The sequence below is a fragment of the Pistacia vera genome, unplaced genomic scaffold (assembly GCF_008641045.1).
Source record: "Pistacia vera cultivar Batoury unplaced genomic scaffold, PisVer_v2 Contig1120, whole genome shotgun sequence".
In the NCBI taxonomy this organism is placed as follows: Eukaryota; Viridiplantae; Streptophyta; class Magnoliopsida; order Sapindales; family Anacardiaceae; genus Pistacia; species Pistacia vera.
This window is the reverse complement of record NW_022195161.1, coordinates 62,114-87,377: the sequence shown is the minus strand read 5'-3', so window position 1 is coordinate 87,377 and position 25,264 is coordinate 62,114. Positions and strand designations below refer to the sequence as shown.

At 35.1% G+C, this 25,264-nt stretch overlaps 2 protein-coding genes across 2 annotated transcripts; both read left to right on the top strand.

The window, feature by feature from the left end:
- The first annotated feature begins 6,272 nt into the window (after positions 1 to 6,272).
- On the top strand, positions 6,273 to 7,292 carry LOC116142002. Its single transcript, XM_031427459.1, has 2 exons — positions 6,273 to 6,975; positions 7,198 to 7,292. Exons 1-2 carry the CDS (start codon positions 6,273 to 6,275, stop codon positions 7,290 to 7,292), a joined length of 798 nt encoding a protein of 265 aa, XP_031283319.1.
- A 15,146-nt stretch (positions 7,293 to 22,438) lies between these two features.
- Positions 22,439 to 24,860, top strand: LOC116141969 (anthocyanidin reductase ((2S)-flavan-3-ol-forming)-like). The gene is made up of 6 exons (XM_031427444.1): positions 22,439 to 22,865; positions 23,433 to 23,599; positions 23,694 to 23,894; positions 23,985 to 24,144; positions 24,237 to 24,450; positions 24,535 to 24,860. Exons 1-6 carry the CDS (start codon positions 22,739 to 22,741, stop codon positions 24,674 to 24,676), a joined length of 1,011 nt encoding a protein of 336 aa, XP_031283304.1. The 5' UTR covers positions 22,439 to 22,738; the 3' UTR covers positions 24,677 to 24,860.
- The last annotated feature ends 404 nt before the right edge of the window (positions 24,861 to 25,264 follow it).

Sequence of the window (25,264 nt, the reverse complement as noted above, 5' to 3'; positions counted from 1 at the left end):
TATCTACCAACATTCTGTGGACCTCACACCGCCCTATTTCGGGCGTGATGACAAGAGCATCATCGTGGGGATGATGCAATCTTATCGCGTCTTTCTCAGAGAAGGTGATTTCCTCCTCTCTGCGAACCTTCGCTGGTCGTGGCATCATGCTCATCACACTTATATGGTCATGACAGGCTGCGCGGGCATACCTTTCATGAGCACCTCGCAAATTCCCTGTAAGATGTAGTCCCCCAAAAATGATCCCTACACTGTAGAGACCTTTGAGACCACGACGCTTCTTTCTCGGTTCCTCTTGATTTTACTCCCGAACGGAGCAGAATTATCATCATACTCTTTGAAGTGCCCCTATTTAATGAGGTCCTCAATTGCTTGCTTGAGGGCCCGACACTCATCGGTGTGATGCCCATTATCCTGATGATAGCGATAGTACTTTTTATTATTTCTAGCTGAAGAAGGATTTTTCATGGGCTCGGGCTCTCCAAGCAAATCGGCCTCCTCTGACTTATCAAGAATAGCCGATACTGAGGCATTCAGAGGGGTGTATTGACTCTTGTCGCGATCGCGACGAGGAACTGGGGCATAAGATTTCTTGGCTCGTATCGCTGCTTTTTTCCTTTTCGTTGATCATCATTAGCCCATCTGCGATCAGCTCTCCTATTCTCCCCTCAGTCAGAAGCATCACCCGAAGGACTAGGGTCATGGCGGTTAAGCGCAGCCACGAAGTTTTCAATACGGAGGTACTTTTTCGTAAGGTTATAAAAACAGGTGAGGGAAACATCGTCCTCAAACTGTAGCTCCTTCTACAAGTCTGTCTGTGGGTGAACTCCTGCGATAATGAGAGTCCGAACGGACTCTTCGGGAGTGTGAGCTACTTTGTGGAGCTTCCTGTGGAACCTGTCAATATAAGATTGGAAGGGAGGCTCATCTCTCTCTTGGCTTATGTTGCTCAGGTAGCTTAGTGGCATTAAGAACTTCCTGTTTACCCAGAAGTGCCTCAGAAATGTCGAGCTCATTTGAGATCACGAGTTGATTGATCCTGCTGGGAGCGACTTGAACCATCGCTTGGCATGAGAGGTAAGGGTTACCGCCAAGCAATGACATTTTGCCAAGTCAGAGACTTGGTGGAGTTCTATGAGGTTGTTAAACTCGTACAAATGATTCTGCTTATCAGAATTCCTATCTAATGCTCGCATGTCGGGCATTCTGAATCTTGACGGGAAGGGAGCAGCTAACACTGCCGGAGAAAAGGGAGACGCATCTGTGACCTTCCCTTATTCATTTCGCTGAGCCTTAAACTGATCCAGAGCTCGCTATAGCTCCTCAATCTGAGGCAGCAGAGCTAACTGGGAATCACTTTCCGCAATGTGGGTTCGACCCTCACGGTGTCAGATGAGGAACGAACGCAAGTCGAATTCCTTCTCGCTGCGGCCGACAGTTCCGACCAATCTCGACACACACTGGCTGGAGTCGTGTGATGGGGTTGAGTGATTTGGGGAATCTTCCTAACCTCTACGGTGGTGCGAACCGACCAGCTGACGGTGGGAATCCCCTGCAAGACGACGATCAAAGTCGTCATTTTAGCGATAATGGGAATCTCCCCGCATTGCACTTTTGTGGGAGTACTCGTGCGATGTGGCGTGGGATGGCTTAGGTCACGACATATCACCGAGTCATAATGCCACGGGTATTCTACCCGGGGCATGAACAGTGTTCATTGTTCCCTCAGAGCCTTTAGGTCTGTTGTGCACCACTTGTTTTCCCTTTCTTTGACGTGCTACAGTGCGTATGGTATGGGCTTTTGCCCTTTTCCACGTTTTCATCCGACCTGCAAGCGTTTTCAGCGGTGTCACCGCCTCATTTGATTCTGGTGGCATGACTCGATCCAATCGATCTAGCTTTTGGCTGACCGTTTAGAGAGTATTGTTGAACCTCTCCAGGTAACTCATGACAGCTAGATCAAGCCGTGAGCTTGAAAGGATATCCCTCATGATATTTTGCTGAGCTGGGGGCACTTCGGGAGAAGTGTCCTCCTGTACCTAGGGGATCTCTTCATTGCCATAATTGGTTCGCTTAGATTCGAAACTGTGAGCCATTTGCTGTAGTGGGACCGCTTAGTCAGAGGTTCTCCTGATGAAGAACAGGTACTAAATCAGGTCCTCCTTCTAGCGCCAAACTGTTGATGCTTGATTTTGACACCAACTATTCGCACGTGAGAAATGCTAAGCGGGCTTAGAAGTCACACGTGATTATGGAAGTATTTAATTTGGTAAAGGATTAAGAATAATGTTTAAAGTGGTTCGTTTGCTCAAAAGCAAATCCTACGTCCACTGATATTGTATTAATGAGAGTAAGGTCAGGTCGCATTCAGCGAGCTGAGTTACAACTTAGAGAATACGAGAGAGAGAGAGAGAGAGAGAGAGAGAGAGAGAGAGAGAGAGAGAGAGTATGCTATTCCAAAGTAAAATTAGCCAATCTGGCAAATGAGAGAGAAGACCTCTATTTATAGTGGGATTAATCAAGGTAATGATTACTAAATCTGCAAGTGGGGTAAGTATCGTGCAAATCCTTCCCTATGTCCCATTGCTCACCTGCTCGAGTGATTTCCTCGACTTATGCAGGGATTTGGACACGAGGACGGTTTCCAACCATTCGCTAACCTGGCGTTCACCCACTACACTGGTGAGAGCATGCCACTCACGTCATCACGCAACGTGGCCGCATCTGAGTGGTCGTGGAACCTCCTTAAGTTCTGGCCACCCTATGCTAACAAGACTCTACGTCAACTCTACTTTTTCTGGCGTAACAAAAAAGAATAACAATTTGAGGTTAAAATTTTCTAAAAATTTAAGCTTTTCTAATATTTTCGAAAATATAATGATGAAAAAAAGGACAATTTTTTTTTTTAATTCGGTTACTGAAGCTCTAACATTAATTTAAGAGAACAGAAGAAGTAAAGCTCAAATGAAAAGAAAATAAAAAGGAAGAAAAATTAAAAAAGCTTTAAAGGCAATTTTTTTGCAATAATATTATAATAATTTTTTAATTAACTTCATAATTTTTTTCCGAAAGCTAGCCCTCTCATAGCTCCGCCATTGAGTTTAGGGTTTTAACTTTTAACGTTAAATATAATTCTTATAACAAAATAAAACATCACCATGCTGAACACTAGTGCAACAACAAGAAAATAAGATTAAACCAAAATTTTGCATTTTCGCAAACTTAGCATCATGATACTCCAACAGAAGCAGAGTTAAGGCGCATAGTATAACAACAAGAAAATAAGATTAAACAGTTGGAGGAGCAGCTCATCCTATTTGATCAACAAAAAGAGAAAATCAAAATGCTTGAATAACAGCATATTCAAATGTTGGAGATGCTGAAGCAGATCACTATAGCAACTGCACACGCCCAATCTGCTAGAGCTCTAACTCGACTGCCATCTCCATCTCCAACTAATGAAAAGTCTTCCTCATCTGCCATAGCTGTTTCAAGAACCTCAACTAGTGACTCTTGAGATGCTAACAATATTGATGGTTAGTTTTTTGTTGTATGGGCAGTAGATATTTTGACATGGGGGTAGGACCATCTTTTTAGACTTTTTAGGATTACTTGCATATATCCTTAGATGGTGTACATGGGGTGGGCATTTTGTTTGTTAGTTATGCACAGATAGATAACTACTGATGAAAATGTGGGGTGCATGCTTACTTTTTTGGTTATGCACACATGATAGTGCATTTTGGATTTTTATTGCTCATCATGCATAAAAATCCATGTATGGAATATATATATATATTTGATGTTAGTGATCAAATTTTTATATTGTGTCAATTATTTTGTTGATGTTGAATGTATAAACTAGGTCATTTACAAAGAGCAAAAATAATGCTCTTAAGTGTAAACCAATTAGCTATAATGCTCTTAAGTGGGGTGCATGCTTACTTTTTTGGTTATGCACACATGATAGTGCATTTTGGATCATGCATAAAAATCCATGTATGGTCTATATATATATATGAAAATATGATATTTGATGTTAGTGATCAAATTTTTATATTGTGTCAATTATTTTGTTGATGTTGAATGTATAAACTAGGTCATTTACAAAGAGCAAAAATAATGCTCTTAAGTGTAAACCAATTAGCTATTAAAGTATTAGTTGCAGAAATAATACTGCAGCCAAGACTAATCAATAATATCTAACTAAAATAATTAGTTTCCAAAACTCATCTACAATCGGTTACTATATTATTTAGATGCAAAAAATTAATTTTAATGACTAAACATTAGTTACCAAATGTAAGAAACCAAATTGGGTATATACATTTTCCAACTAAAAACGAAATGCTTTTGCAACCAATTATTTTCTCACAAAAAAACACATTCTGCAACTAATTTCATAGTAGCGAAAAGTAATTTATCATATTTGGATTCCACATTCAACGTCTAAAATTATTGGAATTAACTACCAAATTTTTCTCACCAAAAGATACATTCGTCTACTAATAAAATAGTTGCGAATTTTTTTTACGAAATTACCCTTACACCTTCAGCGTCTAATTTTTGTGGCATTCGCAACAACTAAAAGGTACATTTTGCAACTAATTGATTAGTCACGATATAATTTTACCAAATTACCCTTGCACATTTAACGTCTAAGCTGGATGACTATTTCAACTAGCAATTAGCGACTAATTTGCTAGTTGTCAAAAAAAAAAAAAAAAATTCCGTGCCTAACCTACTTTTTAGATGCCCATACTTTCTGCGACAACAATTTTACAACTACGTGGCGATTACAAAATTTTGACGCGCAAGACTTTTAATGCCTAAATTTTACTATACATCTAATTTTGCTAGACGCTGAAAGCCATTTTTCTTGTAATGACTCTATAAGCGTGATGGATTAGTAAGTAAGAAATGGTTAATGAACAAATAGATTGGTCAACACATACTTTCCTGAAGAGACAATCTAGAAGACACGGGAACAAAAAATCAAACCTTTCTAAAGTTGGAATCTGCTGCTAAATTATAGGATTGATTGATTGATCATTGATACCAACCCTTGAATAGCATGTGGATGAACATTTATTTGTAGCTGATATGTTTATTTTAAAACCATCTTGGGTCCGTAATATTTTCATCTTTCTCCTACAAGGATAAGATCACTTACTATAAGGCGTACCTTATTGAAAAGTATTAAATATCTTTTTTTTTTTTTTTTTTAGTGGGGTTTAATATTTTTCAAGGGTTTATGTTATTAAAAGTAATATATAATAGCGTGTTTGATATTGGAGAAAATGAAATAAACCTATATTTAAAGTAATTATCACCCCGAGCTCATAGAGAGTGACAAAATACCAACAATCAAGACATATCATTGGTCCAAAATTATGACCCATTTGAAACTTCACTATTCCCCAAATGGACAAACAACAAATATTAGTCAAAGTACCCTTCACCCAAGTTTACTCTCATAAGACAAATATATGTGTGCTTTGGTAACGATTGGGACCTTTAAATTTTGGCCCCTAGCATCTGGATATTGTGTAATGGTTAAGCAAATTCCCTTAGTCAAATTTAATCACCTCCTCTTTACTTACGCCAAAGTCCAGTTAAGAGAATTTCACCAAAATTTCCAACTTTTCAACAACTGTAACTCATTTTCAACCTATTCTATTTATATATCTTTATTCAACGAGAAAAAAACTTACATATAACAGTTTCACTACATCGTTATATGGACGTGGTCGATGAATACTATTACATATATGCAATGTATAGTTAATTTTCATTTGGGCAGTCTTATCACATCAGCATGACAATAAAAAATTCCAAATCTCATAAATTTTCTAAGTTAATATGTTTAAATACGAACACCCAATTTAAAAGATTTTTAAGAGGAAAAATTTTAATGTAAAATGACGAAATGCGTGGACAAAACAAAGTATTAGATTCAAAATCAAATGCAGGAACCGGTGGTTGCAATTTGTCTAAATGAAAACCTGTGATGGAGACAGGTGAAGAAAATTGGACTAAGCCCTTGTCCTCCCATCCAAGACGGCAATGACTTTTGAGTTCCAACCAATAAACAATGGCTAGACTTCACTCTTCCATGAAAATGTTGCCCTCTTAAACACATTTGTCACAACTTTGCTCTTGTTACTTCTCCCTTCATTCACTTCTTCTCTATTCATTCACTTCTTCTCTAAACCAAGCTTGACCGCCGGCGACGGCGAAACGAGTTTGTTCTTTCAATCTCAACCTGCAAGATGCATAGCAAGCGTCAAAGTAAAGGAAGTATTGATTTTGACTTCTGGGGTGCAGGTAAAAGTTCATGTTCTGAGCATAATAGAAATGAGTTTCACTTCGAAGAACAGGTTGGTGATGGAATTGGCGCTTACTCCCCGCCTTTGTGGAAGGCAAATGGTTCGAAAATCAGTGCATATGAATCTTCTCCTTTGCTTCCCTGCAACCATCAATACAGTAATCTGTCACCGCGGATACGGTCGCAGGCAATTGCAGAAGGCAGAAAGGAGCTGATGGAGATGATTCATAACATGCCCGAGTGGAGTTATGAACTCTCATTGAAAGATATTGTCGACGAGCAACAAACACAGCAAGAGGTCAAGCATGAGACAGTGATTGATGAGAGAAGTTGCTGTTTTGAGAATGAAGGCGAAACCAAGAAACTGCAGAAGAAGAACAAGAAAAGGAGCATCAAGTCGGCTGAGATTTTGAGGAGTGAAAGCATGGAGAAGGAAACATTCTTAATCAAGATGTTCTTTCCAATATCTTTTTGTTCGAAAAAGAAAGCAAACGTCAGAAATCGGGCCAAGGTTTCTCCAAGGTCATCACTTGACATATCTGAGAATCAACCTGATAAAGAGCAGTGGATCAGAAAGAGATTTGTGGCAGGAGAGAATAAACCGACTGTTGTCAAACATTTCAGCAGCAGCAACAGTAGCACAAGCAGTAAACACAACAGTAGGACAAACAGGTATCTGTTAAATTATTAGAAAGAAAATTTCCGTTTATCAAATCTATGATTTGACTCAAATACAACTTTATTGGTTAGAACATTCACCTGAAATCTCCCTCGGAGTCTCGAAACATTCATAAACCTCTACTGAAGTTCAATGAAATGTACAAATTTTCATCTACTAATTCATTTCGTGTATCTACTACTTTATACAGGCAAGCTGAGAGCAAATTTTCATCTGGTTGCTGGCCCTTTTTTCACACCAAGACAAGCAAAACCCGGAGGCCGAGAGGATGCATCTTCTGAATGAGAATGCAACATTATTATCATCACAGTACACATCAACTAGAAATAATAGCCAAGTGTCTTTATTCCTTGCATTCTCCTTCACCAGTGCTCTCCAAAGATCAACGGTAAGTTCACTCGCCAAATGACAACTATTACAATACTTTTTAAGGACCTAAAATTGCTGTGTATAACATGCGAATACCATATTGTATTGGCTAGTCGATGGAATTTCAGTGTAAAATTTATTGCAGCACCACTCCAGTAACAATTTCGAAGATCGCATTTCATTAATTTTGACTACTGCACCAGACATTCCCAGATAATCTTGTATCAAGTAACTTCATTTATCAGTAGAAAAATGAATTTCAGATCCTATAAACCGTATTATGCTCTATCATCATGCTATATGTAGTTGTTCTGGAGCAACCCATGAAGTCTATTCAGACAATCTCCAGCTCAATCTTCAGGCATTCCATGGTTTAACCGTTAATTCTCTATCTCAAACTCTAATATTACTGTAAGCACTTACATGAAACTGTATGATTAAGGGAGACCTCCTGATTAAGAAGAATCAGCTACAGCAACTTTGGTCATTCAATGGCATTGATTTCCTATCTGCAGCCAAAGAAAGTAATAAAGTTCGTTAATCTATCTCTAAATTTTTTTTTTTTTTTTTTTTACCAAGCAAGAAGGACATTAAAAAAGAATAGCCCCAACCCATACCGATAAACACAGTCAACTGACCATTTGATCGTCTTGTATCCTATACAAAGTTTCTATGGTCTGTTAGAAAAATGACAAGGATTTTTGTAAACTTTAAAATTAGTAAGGAAGGCTTTTGGNAGATTTAGTTCTAGATTAATAAATTCATACTTCTTCAAATTTTTGTTAATTACAGTTCGATCCAAATTAATGAGGCCCACCTACCAAAAAAACAATGGAGCAAACATGACACACAATCAAATGAGAAAGGGAAACCATTTTTGGTCCATACAATTTATTAATATCTCTTATTATTTAGGAGACCTTTGTTTCGTTGTTTAAAAACTCTGCGTGTCTGTTATCTGAATATACATTTGTTTTTGTTATTTTCTAATATTTGATTATAAATATTTAATTGTTTGTTTTTATATAGTGCAAATATTGAAAAGCAACGTTTAGACACATATATCACTACAAGAAAATTGGCACTCTACGTCTAGCAAAATTGGACGCAGAAAGTCACATTTAGACGCTAAGCCATTTTTAGCGTCTAAATTTGGTAGTCGCCCCTTAGTTGCAGTAAGTTGGTCGCAGATTCATAGCGCGCCTAAATTTTGGTTTAGACGCGAAAAGTTTTTTTTTTTTGCGACTAGCAAAATAGTCGCTAAATGCTAGTCAAATTAGTCCCCCAACTTAGACGCTAAAAGTTTAAGGGTAATTTGTTAAAATTGTATAACGACTAATCAATTAATTGCAAAATATACGTTTTAGTGTCTAATAATTTGTTGCGAATCCCACAAAAATTAGACGCCAAAGGTGTAAGGGTAATTTCGTAAAAGATTTTCGCAACTATTTTATTAGTCGACGAATATATCTTCTGGTGACCAAAATTTAGTGGTTAATTGTAATACTTTTAGACGCTGAATGTAGAATCCAAACGGTTTTCACAACTATTTTATTAGTGACCGAATGTATCTTTTAATGACCAAAATTTAGTAGTTAATTATAATCATTTTAGATGCTGAATGTGGAATCCAATAGGTTTTCGCTACTATTTTATTAGTAGCCGAATGTATCTTTTAGTGACCAGAATTTAGTAGTTAATTATAGTCATTTTAAACGCTGAATGTACAATCCAATAGGTTTTTGGGAATATTTTTATTAGTAACCGAATGTATCTTTTGATGACCAAAATTTAAGAGTTAATTATAGTCATTTTAGACGCTGAATGTGAAATCCAATAAGTTTTCGCGACTATTTTATTAGTGAACGAATTTATCGTTTGGTGACTAAAATTTAGTGGTTAATTGTAATTATTTTAGACGCTGAATGTAAAATCCAAAAGGTTTTGCACGACTATTTTTTAGACGTTGAATATGGAAGCAATTATACTAAATTACTTTTTACTACTAAATCATTAGTTGTAGAATGTTTTTTTTAGAGCATTTCATATTGACCTCCAGCGGAATGCAATTATGCTAAATGACTTTTTGCTACTAAAAAATTAGCTGCAGAATGTATTTTTTTTTTAGAGCATTTCGTATTGACCTACATTATACATTCAACATGAACAATATATATATGATGAGCAATAAAAATCCAAAATACACTATCACATGTGCATAACCCAAAAGAACAGCATGCACCCACATTTTCCTTTTTCTACCTATCTATCTGTGCATAACTAACAAAAAAAATGCCCACCCCATGTACACCATCTAACACATATATGCAAACAATCCTAAAAAGATGGTTCTACCCCCATGTAAAAATATCTACTGCCCATACAACAAAAAAATAACCATCAATACCGTTAGCATGTCAAGTGTCACCAGTTGCGGTATTTGAAATAGCTGTAACTGATGAGAACGAGTCTTCATCAGTTGGAGATGGCAATGGCTGTCGAGTTGGAGCTTTATCAGATTGCTATAGTTCAAGGGCTATAGTTAGCTGCTTCATCATCTCCAACATGACAAATTGTTGATGTTCAAGGCTTTTTATTTTCTCTTTTTGTTGATCAAATAAGATAAGCTGGTCCTCCAACTGTTTAATCTTATTTTCTTGTTGTTGCACAATGCACCTTAACTCTGCTTCTGCTACAGTGGATTGATGCTCAATCTGTGAAAATGCAAAATTTTGGTTAAATCCGGAAGCTTTACCTAGTACTTCCTCACATATTTCAGCTTCCGTTTTTTCACTTTCCCCTGCTTCTGTTTTATCTTGCAGTTCTATCATTTTTTCCTACCATCAATTCAATGCATAATCAATAAGTCAACCAACAAACTAAATAGCAACATAAAAGAAAGACTACTCAAAGTTCACAAAATATACTGCAGCACCAAACAAAAATAAAATTGATGGAGTAGAAAAGCAAGTAATCGCACCGATTATCATCTAAACTTCAAGCATGTCAATGATAAACTAAGATATTGTGAGCTGGACTGCAGGGGTTAAAAAATTAAGAATGGAAAAGAAACAATGACGGCCATAAATTAATTTACATAGAAAGGCCGGTTTATTCAATTGGAACACTACAAATGCCAAAAATTATATATTCAAAGTGCGAATAGAATAATTATTCAGATTAGAAACCAATCTTAAAGTATGACAGAAGCTTCAGAGCATCATGCAAATGTAACTCCGAAAAGAAAAATTAAAATATCAACTTTCAATTAGAAATTGCTCACAGTAAAATGATAAAGGGAATTACCTCAACAATCCACGAAATACTGTAAAAAATATTTTACTCACCCAATGAGAAATATTGTGAATTTTTTCCTGCCTGACAAACTTTTTTGACTTTTAGAAGCAAAGGTCCAATTTTTCGTCCTCTTCTTTTTCTCCTTTGTCTGTTAGCAATGGTTCTGACCCACATAGTATGAGACTATTATAGATCACTGGATTCTTACTAGTTTATTATTTATTCCCAAGTGAGCCAAAACTCGCATCTTTGAGCTTACGAGGGGAGGAAAAAAAATATACCAAATCCAACAAATAAGAAGTTAATTGTGGCTGACAGTGATGGAATATAAAGCTAAATACAACATTTTGAAATAAGCACCATAACTTGGGCAACTTACATATGCAGAGCACTTAATCTAGGAGCATTCAGTTTGAAACATGGGAAATGCATATCCAATGTATTAAATAAGCTGATAATAAAACTAAACTACAAAGGATACTAGGTCAAACTACAGAATGCTCATCAAGAGCAATTTAAGAAAAGCATTGTATCTAGGATTTCGTCAACACAAAATTGTAAAATAATTAGCACACATGAAAGTGATAACACTTGGTTACCCTATTTATGTGCTTCTTTTTATCCAGAGAACAGAATACTATGCGGGATGGCAAGAAATGAAATGAAGAGTAGCGTACCAGCAAGGGGATGCTTAGATCATTAGTTAACATTTGAAGAGCGTATGGAGAACATCAATATGAGGGCAGAAGAGCCCCCAAGCATTCTAATCTGTTGAAAACTCAGCAAAAAAAATTATAAATTAGCTAGTCTTACTATAATCCCACATATTGAAAGCAATACACAAGTCAAAACAAAGAAAACGAAGTAAAAAATTCAAATTGGCAGTATAGAAAGAAAACAATAAACCTCTCAATGTGCAGTCCAAAGAGTGCGAGCCCAGCCGATATACGTAGCTATACAGGGGACTAACAGAATAATAGCTAGAACATCCTCATTCATCCATTTGTAGTCCTAGATTGCAAAAGAAGTAGGGCTTAGCAGTCATGTGAACCACAGAATCAATTTAGCATTCTAACATATACATATACTAAAAATGCCTCAGAATCTCAATCTCTATCTACTTACAAGCATGTTTTAGGGGGGGGGGGGGGGGTTCAGAGCTGCTTTGATTTATCATGCCCAGATATTATAGCAAGTGCGAAAAAAAAAGGATAAACAAAAAACGAAAAACAAGCCACCTGGCGGTTTGGGTTGGGTTTTAGCGAGAAACCATTCAGGTGTTTAATAGGCTTGGATTCACTATTTAGTGAAACCTAAAATAATATCTGCCAGATTGAGAATGAAGAGAAGCCAAGGAAGACAAGAGAAAGGATGTCAATTCAGTAAATAATGAAATGATACTTCTGAAAACTAATCCAAGTAATACTACAAAAGAAGGAAACGAAACTCTTGTACAAAAGATGCCAGTGTGGACAGTTTCTCTTTTCCCAGTATCTAGTAGTGATAGATAAAAATTACGGGCAATCGGAGCGACACATACATGTTGTGATATTCAAAGACAAAGAACTTGAGAAACACAGTTTGTTTTATTGTTGTTTTCCGTTAAATACAAAGAGGTTGCCTTTCAATCAAATTCATTTTGGACCAAGCACAAACCAAGAAAACACTTAAAAAATAGAATTGAAAAAACTTACATGTAAACATTAATGACAATACCAATCCTTAGACATCTCTAAACCGACTGCATAACATCTGATCAAAATTGTTTCCAGCCATGCACCAATCTGGGGGTATATCATTTCGCTCCCGATCTGGTTCTATCCATGCAAAGAATACTTTGTGACTAATGTAGATATTAAGATCATGGCTCAAAGGATTGTGGTTATTAAAGGATATTAAAATATGGTGGGTCGAGCAGATCAGTCAATAAGCACAATTATCATTGATAGAAGTAGCTTTTTCTGACGCTTGTGTTCTAAAGTTAAGGGTGAATAGAGCCTAGCAGATTTTGAGGCGGGAAAAGAAGTTTCAAGAGCAACTCAACAAACACTACATTACAACAACAAATCCACTCTAATGATAACATTTGATGCCTATTCATTCAAAATCAATCTCCCTACATTGACAAATTTGATGCCTTATACATCAAATTTTTGTGGTAATGAATGTATAAGGCATCAAATCAACACGTTCAACTGGTCAATTATGCTATCAACAATGAGTACCCACCATTGGTTATCTTTTTTATGATAAAGGAAAAACCCATCTCACATTACCAAATCAGTCGCCTTTTTCCATCATTATGCTCCATTCCTTGGCTTAAAATTTCTTTCATAATTTCGGTGCTTTTTAAAATTATTATCAGAAAGAAAGTCAGAAATAGTTAAAAACCTCGATCCCTTGCTAAAGATGGTTCACAAGTAACAAGTACAATTCAAGGCCAAATCACTTAGGTTGCGAAACACTAAAGCTGGATTTATTTATTGGCTTCGTTAGGAAATCAGTGAGCTACTCTCGTGAGTAGGCCCTGATACAAGATGCTGGATGTCCCTTCATTATGTTTGCCAAAATCAAATGATTTTTAGCAGCCATTCAGGAACCCAGAGCATTTTCAGGGAGGCGAGTAACATCTTTCATGTATCAGGTACAGGAGATGAAAGTCAGTAATGTAACGAAAATCAAGAGAAACAATACATAAACAATATTGATTTACAAAAGAGAGAAGGGCTTATTCCACACGATGAAAACAAAATCAGTAACAAAACATAACAATATACACCGGACGACGTCAAATTGAAAAAGACAAGAAACGAATCCTTACCTAAATCGAAAAGTGTGTTATGGGTTGAGTTTAGATGGTGTTGCCGTCGTCGTGGCGCGACAGCGCTGGGTTTCAGCCGTTAAACAAAGTTCCTGGAGAGTGGAGAGTGTGATGCGTGATAGATTGTTTGGGTATGGAGTCTTTAGGCCACTCGTTGGTGGTAAGTGAGAGAGAGAGAGGGAGATCTAATCAGTGGAGAGGTGTTGCAGGGACACCTGGGAGAAGTCTGACTTTAGAGGAAATGTAGAAGAAGATGCGACGGGAGTGGAGACTGTTTTGCGTTTAGGGTTAAAATTAGTTTGGGGATTTTGTATAAACTGGGTTTACTATCTTTTTTATTTTTTTTAATTCTAAGTTTCAAAAATTTTGCACAAAAATCCTAACTTTTTTTTATTTTATTTACCTAAAACCAGGATTGAGGTTTTGTTTTTCTTTAATTGTAAGGATTTGGGACTTTTCAATTTGTTTACTTTTTAAATTTTAAGGAAAATTGTTACTTTTTTATTTTTATTTTTTTTTAAAATTGGAAATTCAGTTATGTTGTATTTTAAGGAAAAGCTGGTTCGGATCCGATTCGGTTAGGGTTTCTAATGTTCTAAACACCCTACATTGGGGTGTTTGGGATACGCCTCGCCAAAAGTCACTAAAATTAACAATCTCCGTCGAAATAGGCACAAAATAAGTGTTAGAGTCAGTAAGTGAGTCGTCGTATACGAACGAGAGTGGTAGAAACTAGAATGTATTCCAATGGCGAATGAGGTCGACTATGAGGGTTATACACGAGTGAAATAGCTATTAAGCAAAAGTTTTACGGAAAAAAATGATCATGTCAGATGAAAGAGAAGAAAAATAAAATCAAACCACATTTTATGGTACAATAACGAATTTTAAGCACTCGTTACCATTATAATAGCCATTGTAAGTCAGATGAAAGAGAAGAAAAGATAAAATCACCATTACGAAGTTAAAGCATTCATTTAGGAACGTCACTAACAACTAAAGGTGGTAAAATAGAACGGCCCGGCCGGCCCGGGTACATGCTTTGGCGGGCTGGGCTCAACCCGCACGCCAATTTAGGAGAGGGCTGGCCAGCCCGGCCCACCAGCCTAACCCGCGGGTTAGGCACGGTCCAGGGCGGGTTAGCCCGATTTGTTTTTTTTTTTGTGGTTTTTTTAATTTAACTTTCAAATGAAATAATTATAAGATATAAGTTTTTAGTTACTTTTCAATTCAATAATTCAATTCATTCAATTTTTTTTTTGTTAACATTTCAAATATTATTTCAATTTAATACAATAAATTGTATATAAGAAAAAGTGACTTATTTCATTATCAAAAAATAAAATAAGAAAATTACAACAATTATGGCCTCGTTAAAAAACCTCACCAAGAAAAAACCCAATGAGAGAAAAACTTGGGTAAAGAAAAAAGGTGCAATAATTGACAATAGTACAAATACATTTACAAAACATAAATTGGGGTGGTTCACTAGGACCTCCCTATCTGTATCATCTATATTACAAAATGGAAATGATTCTACTAAAGCATTGTCATAACCATCGTATTGATCTTGGCGGATCGTTCCCATCTCGAAAGACATGGTGAGGACTTCAATCATTTTTGGAGCAAGGTTAGTCCTCTTCATTTAAAATCCTTCCACTTGTACTAAATGTTTGTGGATGAGACGGTTGAGACAGAAAACAGCGGAAAACATCCAAGGCAAGTCTTGATAATACCGGAAAATACATTTTCTGGCTCTCCCAATACTCTAAGAGATCAAAGTGACTGTTGAAAACATTCGGGGGTTGCCAAATATGTGTGAAGTTCATTACTCTGCGACTGGACAGCATATATGTGTTGTTGTTGTTGGTGGGTGGGTGCTTCTGAAGAGGAGGCTGTGCTTCGGACTGGGTCCTCTCGTATCAGTGCATTCAAGAGAATAAGTCTTCATTTGTTCTTCTGCTACAGCTTCTCTGGAATTGCCTCTTGCGATGCGGGTTCCCATACTGTTTTCATATGGAAATATACTTCGAAAAGGACTATTTTTTACCTCTCCTATTGATTGACATATGATTCGTTTGTAAATTTTCAATTAAAATTGTCAAGACCATTTTCTAAACGTGCTAATTAATTCTAGGATAAAATATAGCACCTAAAACAATAAGAAAAGGAAGGTTTCCAATATTTCAAAAAAAAAATTTTCATTGCCTTTATTGGTGCATGAAAAATTCATCATCTTTGTTTTTTGTAAATAACTCGGAAATTTTTATAATTGCATGTATTACCAATGGATAGTAGGATAATACACACCGAAAGTGTAAAGTGGCTTGGTAAAAAAATTTGAGAAAAGAATGAAATACTTTAGCTATCTTCCAATCATTTTCCCAATGTGAGGACCTCTATATTTGCTACAAAATAACTAATTGATATTAGATAGGTAAACATGATCAAGCATAAATAAGTACTATTCCATCTAACAGCATATCTAATGCAAAAGTTCTAGGAGACATATTTGATTTTATACAAGTTTCTTGAAATTCAGCATTTCTTTTATTACTACTAGTAATCCAAGCTAAAGATTCCCTATTCTATCAATATTTTTTTAATTGTGTTCATACCACTTTCACAATTAAATTAATAACAGACTGCACAACGTTGGTGAAAAAACTTCAAATTTATATAAAAGATATATTTTGAAAAAATTCGCTGTTTATATTAGAAATGGCATTATCTAAAGTTATACTTATCACTTTATCAATATATCATAATCTTCTAAAACTTCAATAATTTTATTATAGATTTCTAAACCACTATGATCACATCCATTAATCTAAATCCTAATAAAGATTTATTTAATTTAAATCATTATCAAAATAAGTGATAGTCACACAAATATAATCGTGTTTAGCTCTACCACTCCAAATATCAGCAGTTAAAGCCACACTAATATGACAAGTATGAAATATTTTTTTAATTCTAATTTCATTTTTTTAAACAATTTTATTAAATCATTTTGGTTGCAATTTTAGAATAACTTTAAATCCTGGAAAAAATGAATTTTGAACAAATCTTTCAAAATATTATCTTCTGCCATATTAATAGGTTGATCAGAATGCAGCAATATATAAAGCTAACTGTTCCAATATATACATCAGAATATAACGCCAAGTAGTACCCATATTAGTTATTGAGTTTGATTGCTTTCTCTATTTCATGTGATTAATATGTTTATAGCATGTCTTTTTAAAGTACTAGTACCATTACCTGAATCAGCTATAAAAATTTGCACAATATATGCATTCTGCTTTTCGATGAACGCATTTTCGTCTCGTAAAACTTGTCGAAATGCGCCCAACGTCTGATGTGTGTCTGTTTCGCTTTCGACGGCAGTTGATGATCCCGCCTAGCTTGAGATGAAGTTGGAGAGGACGACGATTACGAGGACGACTTTAGAACCACCGGGCGCTGTTGGAATCGACGACATTTTGAGGTGTGATCGGATCTGAGACGGGGATTGGGACAGCGGACTATTTGATCTCCTACATTCATAGTAAATCAGCGGGACTAGGACTAGGATAATAGTTTTCTTCCTCATTGAAATTGATGGGAGAGAAATATCTATCCATTGTAGACTTGTAGTTGAAAAAAAAAAATGATGGAGAAGAAATAAAAATTAAGAGAAGAGATTGGGATATGGAAATTGGAATATGATTGAAATTGCAAAACCTAATAAAAATTAAAATAAGAGCAAATGATAACAAAAATATTAGAGAATAAATGATAATTGAGACTTGAGAGTTGAGAGAATAGAGATTAGAATAGAGAAAATGAGAAATAGAGAGAATTTGAGTTGTGAGAAAAATATGAGAGTTAGGGCCAATTTATAGAAAAAATAGGGAAAGAAATGACGAAAAAGCCCTTCAACGGCTTATAAACGGCTATATTCAAGGGTTAAAGTGTAATTGAAAAAAATAAAAAAGATTTATAATATTTTTTTTTTTTTTTGGGCCAACCCGGCGGGTTGGCGTTGGCAACAGCCAACTGGCGAATTGGCTATGCCAACCCGCCAGCAACCGCCGGGTTGCGGGCCTCTTGCAAAGGGGACAAATTAGCAACCCGGCGGGCCGCCGGGTTACCATTGTGTAACCCGGCCGCCCGAGGGTTGCTGGGGGTTGGCTCAACCGAGGCCGCCATTAAGGCGGGCCGGTTTGAGCCCTCTTTTTACGGGCCGGATTAGGTTAGCCCGCTAAACCCGGCCCATTTTTTCCCATTACTAACACAGATGCTTAAACAAATTAAAGAAATGTTGTGAAGATACGGATTGAAAATCAAACAATAAAATTGAAATACCATTTGTAAAGAATGGCTTTGACATAATATAAATTGATTTTGGTTACTATTAGTATATATTTTTAATAAATAATATTTAGTAGCAATATTTTGGTTGCAAAAAAATTCTAATAACAACTATAACTTTAGTTGCCAAAAATAACATACCCAAAATTTCAATTTATTTCAAGCGGGAACAGGGCATGGGTTCCTCAAAATTTACCATACATTTAGCAACTAAAATCTTAGTTGCCAAAAAGAAGATAATTTGCAACTAACTAATTAGTACGCAACAGTAATTTTATGTCACAAATTAAAAAATATTTTTCATTTCACCAGAAAAGTTGGGGGTAAAAAAATTCATAAACTTTTAGCGACTAAATACATTTTAGTTGCTATACAAGTTTTAGCAACTATTTGAAATATGCACAAAATAATTAGTTGCCAAATGTACCCTGGGCCCTTGTAATTATTGTCAGAAGCGTGGATATTTCGGTAATGTATTATTTGTAACTAAAAAAATAGTTACAAATTAATTAATAAATATTTGCATATAATTAGCAACTATTTAGTAGTTGCAAATAATGTTTTCTGTAACCATAATTTTAGTTGCGAATCTTTTGTATAGTTGTCAATTGTGTTCGCGCAGAATGGCAACCAAATAAATTAGTCGCTAATGTGATATTTTGGGCAACAAATCAAATTAGTCGTGAATATTAATTTTAGACGCCAAATGTGAGAATAAATTGGCCTTAGAATTTTACTCCTTTGGCCTAATTGGAATTTAGTTACTAAATGTGGGTATCTGCAACTATTTTTGCTAGTTGCAAAAAAATGGTTGCCAAATGTACTTCTGTAGTGTAATCCTTATTAATATAATATAGTTTTATAGTATGTTTTAACATTTATATTATCAAATTTATGGAAATAAAACAAAACAAATGTGTCTAAATTAAGATAACTAGTTATTATATTTTATGTATATTTTTAAAAATTTATGATAACAAAAAATTAAAATAATACTAAAAATACATAGCATAAAGGTTTTGTACAATGTATTTATAAAATTAATAGGGTTATTGTGACAAAATTATATTTATTGATTAAGATGTTTTAGTCTGTGTTTTAAAACCAGTTGGGTGTTAGGTTTAACCAGGACCTGAAGCCTCCTAGGCGGGTACAATTTCAATTATTCACCTAAGCCCTAGATTGACAATCGGCAATGGTGAGCATACAGTGGCAGGGAGTTGGGGGTTTGAAGAAGTATCGGTGAGTTGAAAGTGGCGAAGGAGTGATTTCCCATGAGTGATGAAACAATCGAAAAGGCAAAGTTTTGTGTGGCAGCAGTGGCCTATTGTTAGTGATTAGCGGGGCGAAACTGAGGGGGTGAGATGGTTTGGTTAGGAGGCTGAGGGAAGTATTTTGTGGTGATAAGAAGGGTGTTAAGCCGAAAATATGCCTATTAGACCTGGGTGTCGACACAACGGTGGTGAGATCTGGCTGAAATCGAAGCGATTTCGGCCAGATCTTGGAACAAATTTTTTGGGGAATGACTCAAAGGATGAGTGAGATTGCATTTGATGTGTTTTTGCTACCAACTTGTCGACCGTCATTTGCATTTGCGTATGTTTGCTGGATTTCAATCTATAGGACTGAAGTGTAATTTTTAGGGTGTATTTGTTGAATTTTAAACTTTTGGACATGCTGACATCACAATTGACCCGAGATAACCAGTTAAACGGGTCAACTTGGATCGACCACTTTTCAGGTTTCACCAGGTTGGTTATTAAACACTGGTTTTAGTATTAGATAAAAAAAATATATAGGTCGTTTTGTTTGTTATTTTAGATTGGATTTTGGAATAATATTGGGTGTTGAATAGGGTGAGATATGAAGTAAAATTTAACAATCACAAAACCCCATGGTTTGCTAATTAACTAAACCCCCATTTTATAAATTTTTATAAAATGACAAAAACACCCCTACCCACCCATAGTGCCAGATTCCGACCACCATTGGAATTTGGCCGAAAAAATTGTTACGACATAGCATGGTGGATGGCCGGTATGCGCGATATGCTTTTCGAACAGACACACTATCTAGCTGGAAATAGACGGTCGCAAAAGGTCGATTGGCCGTCAGTGACGGCCAAAGATATGCTGTGTTGTTCGGTCAAGATGGTAAGATTTGGCCGTCGTTGACCATCAACGACGGCAGATCTGCTTTTTAGCAGATCCAGTGTGAATCTGATGGAAAAGGACAGATCGGCAATGAGCCATTTTTGGTCGTTTCTACATCGTTGTGAAAGATCTGGCACACTATGGATGGGTAAGTGAGGTGTGTTTTGTTAATTTTTAAACTTTTTTCTAGGGGGGTTTAATCAATTAATAAACTTAAGGGGTTTAAAAGTAATTAAAAAATAGAATAGTATTTTTCAAATGATAAAACAACAAATATTTTGGGAATATGATTGGGATCCCTAGTTTTTTACTATACCTAATAACAGATATAACTTAAAAACAAACTTATAGAAACAAAAGATATTAAAGATTTAAATCTAGAGTAAAATAATGAACATAATTATAATTTTTCCTCAAATTTTTTTATATGTTAAGAACCATGTTATATTTTTTTTTTTTCTAATATTATTATCTTATACCTCTATCTAAGGTTGAAGATGGCAATTGAAATAATGGGGTCTAAAAATCTCTTATATTGAACACAAATAAAAGCCCGAGAGCTTGAAAAGGTCATTCATCAAGCAAGCAAGCAACCAAATGGGATAAGGGAAGTGATTTTTTTTTTTGATAATAAAAGTATTTATGATTCTAGTGTAATCTTTGGCAGTTAGATGATCTTATTCTTACATAAATATAAAATCTTATATGTATTAAAGCTTCTTTAATTTTTAAAAATGATTTATGAGGCTTAAAAAAAAAAAAAAAAAAAGGCGGGGACATCATTTAATTAGATAAAACCAATTTCTTAAAAATACGGAAGTGAAGAGATTGAAAGAGCCACCAACCTCAAGGCGTTTGTTTAGTTGTGAAAGAGGTCTGCTCTCTTCCTTGATTTTTTAGGTTCAAATCTTGAGGTCACCTACCTCAATGCAGTTGCGTACCTACACCCACACGTGATGCTAACTAATCCCGCCAATACCATAATTCAACCAATTATGCACATCCCTTTTAACAATAATTCTACCATTTGGTTACACGAATCACATCCATACAATTATTTATATAAGTCTTTTTCAATCAACTTTTAGTATAATATATTTATAATCATTTTCATCCAATTTTGATATATAAGTGAAGAAAAACTTATAATAATCATTTCGATATAACATCCATTAATAGTCTAAATCTAAAATATGTTTGGAACATTTAAGGTGGTTGTGGATTACACTTTTATTGGACATCAAATTAATTTAAGTTGATGAGAGAAGAAAAAGAGATTAAACAGAAAAAAATAAGATAAACTAATTGATAAACTAAATGAGATATGACAAATCGAGACAAATACAAATAAACCTTGATAAATTAATATCTTTAGAATTATGAAAATTTATTAATTAATCGATATATTATTTAATCGTATAACTTAATAAATTATTAATTTACCAATATATTCTTTATTTTTTTTTCTAAAATATTAAACTTAATGCATGTAAATAAATTTTTGAGAACATTATAGGAAATGACAAAGAAGATGAAGTTGACGACGATAATTCTGTATTGGAGTCTGTCTCGAGCAGAGATGCACTCAAAGCTACAACCACATTATATAATTTTCTTTTGCAATACGAGAACATTACACCAGAGCTTCTTAATGCATCAAAAAAAGTTTGAGATGAGGTTTAAGGAAACATCAATTTCCAAAGGAAACAAGTAACATTGGAGTTATATTTTACAAAGGTCTCATAATTGCGTTATTGATTTATATATCAAGTGATACAAATGTGTGTGTGCGTATTTTTTTTTTTTTAATGTATTATCTTATAAATTTAGTGAATTATTAATTTATCATATTGGTCCTAAGTCAGGATTGACAAAAAATATTACTTAATCGAAGTTATTAATTTATCAAGTACAGTAAAACCTCTCTATAATTATAATAATGAGATCAAATTAATTTATTACTATAGAGAGGTTATAACTCAATAAAGATGTAATTATAAAAATTATTATTTTAATTTCTTATTTTATAATAAAAATTTTAGTAGTATGTATAAAGATTTTAATTCATTATTTTAATAGTCATTTATGTAATTAGACAATAAATGAGAGAAAATGATTTTGAAAATGATAGAAAGAAAATACAAAAGTTTCGTAACAAAAAGTCCTAATAAGCTAGTAAAGGCTATGTTTTTTAATGATAAATTTATCCCTAGTGTTGTGATCAAGATTCTTTCTTAACGCAATTACTTAAATAAATAAATAAATAAATAAATGTTTGAGATTTGTGAATCTCTACTCTATTGGTTCCTGATTTCTTTAAGTTTGAAATTATTGATTATGAAAGTAAGTTTAGTCTTATCCGGTTGGGCGAGTTACATTTTCCCATAAATCTTTTATGAACGTCTCACCAACCCCGGCATCAGTCGTGCTATTGTTCTTGGCGATCGACTGTTTGACCTAGCGATGATTTCATGACGCTTGGTTACGTTTTGGCAACACAACATTTGGCTTGGTTGCATCACTGACGCTAGTCTAGCTTGGCCACCATTTGGCGAGTTCCACCATCAATCTCTAACTTTTCAATATCACGTGCTCACCTGCTTCTTCTGAAATCTGTTCATCAAGTCTTCAGGTCTATATAAGATCCGAAGAAAATTTATTATCCCATCCAATCTGTCTTTCTGAGGCTCTCTTTTCATTGCCAACCTAATACACAAAACAAACTAAAATCAACCATGTCCACCCAGCTCACGGAGAAAAAGACTGCTTGTGTTGTGGGTGGCACTGGATATGTCGCATCTTTGCTCATCAAGCTTTTGCTTCAGAAGGGATATTCTGTCAATACTACCGTCAGAGGCCCAGGTTCTTCTTCTACTTCTCCCCCCTTCTTTAAATATTTGATGAATCCTTTATATGCTTGGAAAGTCTTCCAGTTATGCTTCTTCAATCATCGTTTCATGTATCCAAATGAAAACCCAACCTGTCAAATTTTCAATCTTACCGTTGGATGAGAACAAATTTGTGGGCCTATTTTTGCATAATTTTGCCGGCGACTTACTGATTAGATACCTGTAGTGTTTTTTTATTTTTTCGGTGAGGCATCAATAAAATTTTGGTGGCTATGGCTACGATGTTAAATGTTGAGGTCACATAAAAGCCTGTGGCCGGCCTGTTGGGCTTTTACATAACATTTGAGCTCGAGCAGACACGTAATGGACTATGTACTGTGCTAAGCCCATGTTGTTTTATTATATTGGGCTCATCCTACCCAAAGTACAGCTCGTTCAGACTTTTTAACTTTAAAATGCTAATAATGTTTCGTAATTGTAACTCCTGTGTTCTTTCTCTTTATATAATTTGATAAAACAATGCACTGATGAGAGTCTTACGCAAATGAATGTATGACGTGAATTTGATTGTCGAGTGCAGATGACCAGAAAAAGATCTCTCACCTCATATCCCTACAGGAATTGGGTGAACTAAAAATTTTTGGAGCAGATTTAACTGATGAAGGGAGCTTTGATGTTCCTATTGCTGGTTCTGACATTGTATTCCATGTTGCAACGCCAGTCAATTTTGCTTCTGAAGATCCAGAGGTAGTATAAAATATGCGTTTCTGACTTTCAGCATGATGTAAAATGTACTACTGGATTTTTCATTAACACTGCGGTTTACTAATTTTGTATATAGAATGACATGATCAAGCCTGCAATCCAAGGAGTAGTGAATGTTTTGAAAGCCTGTGCAAAATCGAAAACAGTTAAACGAGTTGTATTGACATCTTCAACTTCTGCTGTGACCATCAATGGCCAAAATGGAACAGGTTTGGTCATGGACGAGAAAAACTGGACAGATGTTGAGTTTTTGTCTTCTGCAAAGCCACCAACCTGGGTAATTTCCAAAATATTTTAGTACTTTAAGTGAGACATTACTAACAAATTTAATCAGATGGTCTAAAATAAGGTAATCTTAATATTGCAGGGGCACCCTGCCTCCAAGACCTTGGCTGAAAAGCATGCCTGGAAGTTTGCTCAAGAAAATAACATTGATCTTATTACTATCATCCCTCCTCTTATAGCTGGTCCTTCTCTTACGCCAGATATTCCTAGCAGCACAGGCCTTGCCATGTGTTTGATAACAGGTATTGAGCTATATCCCCACATGGAAAGACAATATGAATGAAGAATTGGCACATTAAAACATTAACGAAATGGCATTTTAACCTTTTTGCAGGAAATGAATTTCTCACAAACGCTTTGAAGGGTTTGCAAATGCTGTCAGGTTCAATTTCCATAGCACATGTGGAGGATGTTTGCCGAGCACATATATTTTTGGCTGAGAAAGAATCTGCTTCTGGTCGATACATTTGTTGTGCTGAGAATACCAGTGTTCCTGAACTTGCCAAGTTCCTTCACCAAAGATACCCTCGGTACAAAGTTCCAGCTGAGTAAGCCACTTCAACTTTTGTGTGTGTTACAGGATTTAAAATAACATTCTACTGACTCAGTCCTTTAATGTTTGCAAATTGCAGTTTCGGAGACTTCCCTTCCAAGGCCAAGTTAGTGATTTCCTCAGAGAAGCTTATTAGTGAAGGGTTCAGCTTCAAGTTTGGGATTGAAGAAATTTATGACCAAACTCTGGAGTACTTCAAGTCTAAGGGGGTTCTCAATTGAAAAATTGAGGATTTCATTTCCTTAATTTCTCAGTGGCAATAAATTTTTCCCTAATATTCACCTTCTGCAACATGGCTACTGCATTAGCGATCTGAAAGTGGTTAAACAATTTAGTCTGAAATAAATGGGATGAATCTGAGATCTAGTATGAAATAATTATAAAGCAGCCATCAGTCCTTTCTAATTGTACTGTTCAAATCCGCTATTTTATTTTCATTTCCTTAAAAAAAATGTTTAACATAAATTAAGAAGAGATTGACCATTAACTTAAATTAAGGACTGATTGAAAGAGAAGACTATAATTAAATAGAAAGCTAAACATTTTTAACATTTTGTACCAACGAGGCAAGCATTGATAATTGATTATTTATTTTAGAAACAAAATTAAAAACAAAGCATGGAAAAGTTCATGGCATTCAGAAGGGATATTATTAATTTAGGTACAACTTTTTCATAAAATGCTAAAAAACAAACACAAGTTTTAATTTGCTCAATTTAGGGACAAAATAAATAAAAGCTAAATAAAGTCTAATAAAATAGTTTTGTCCAATAAAACACTAATATTTGTCTAAAAATTTGAAACAAAAA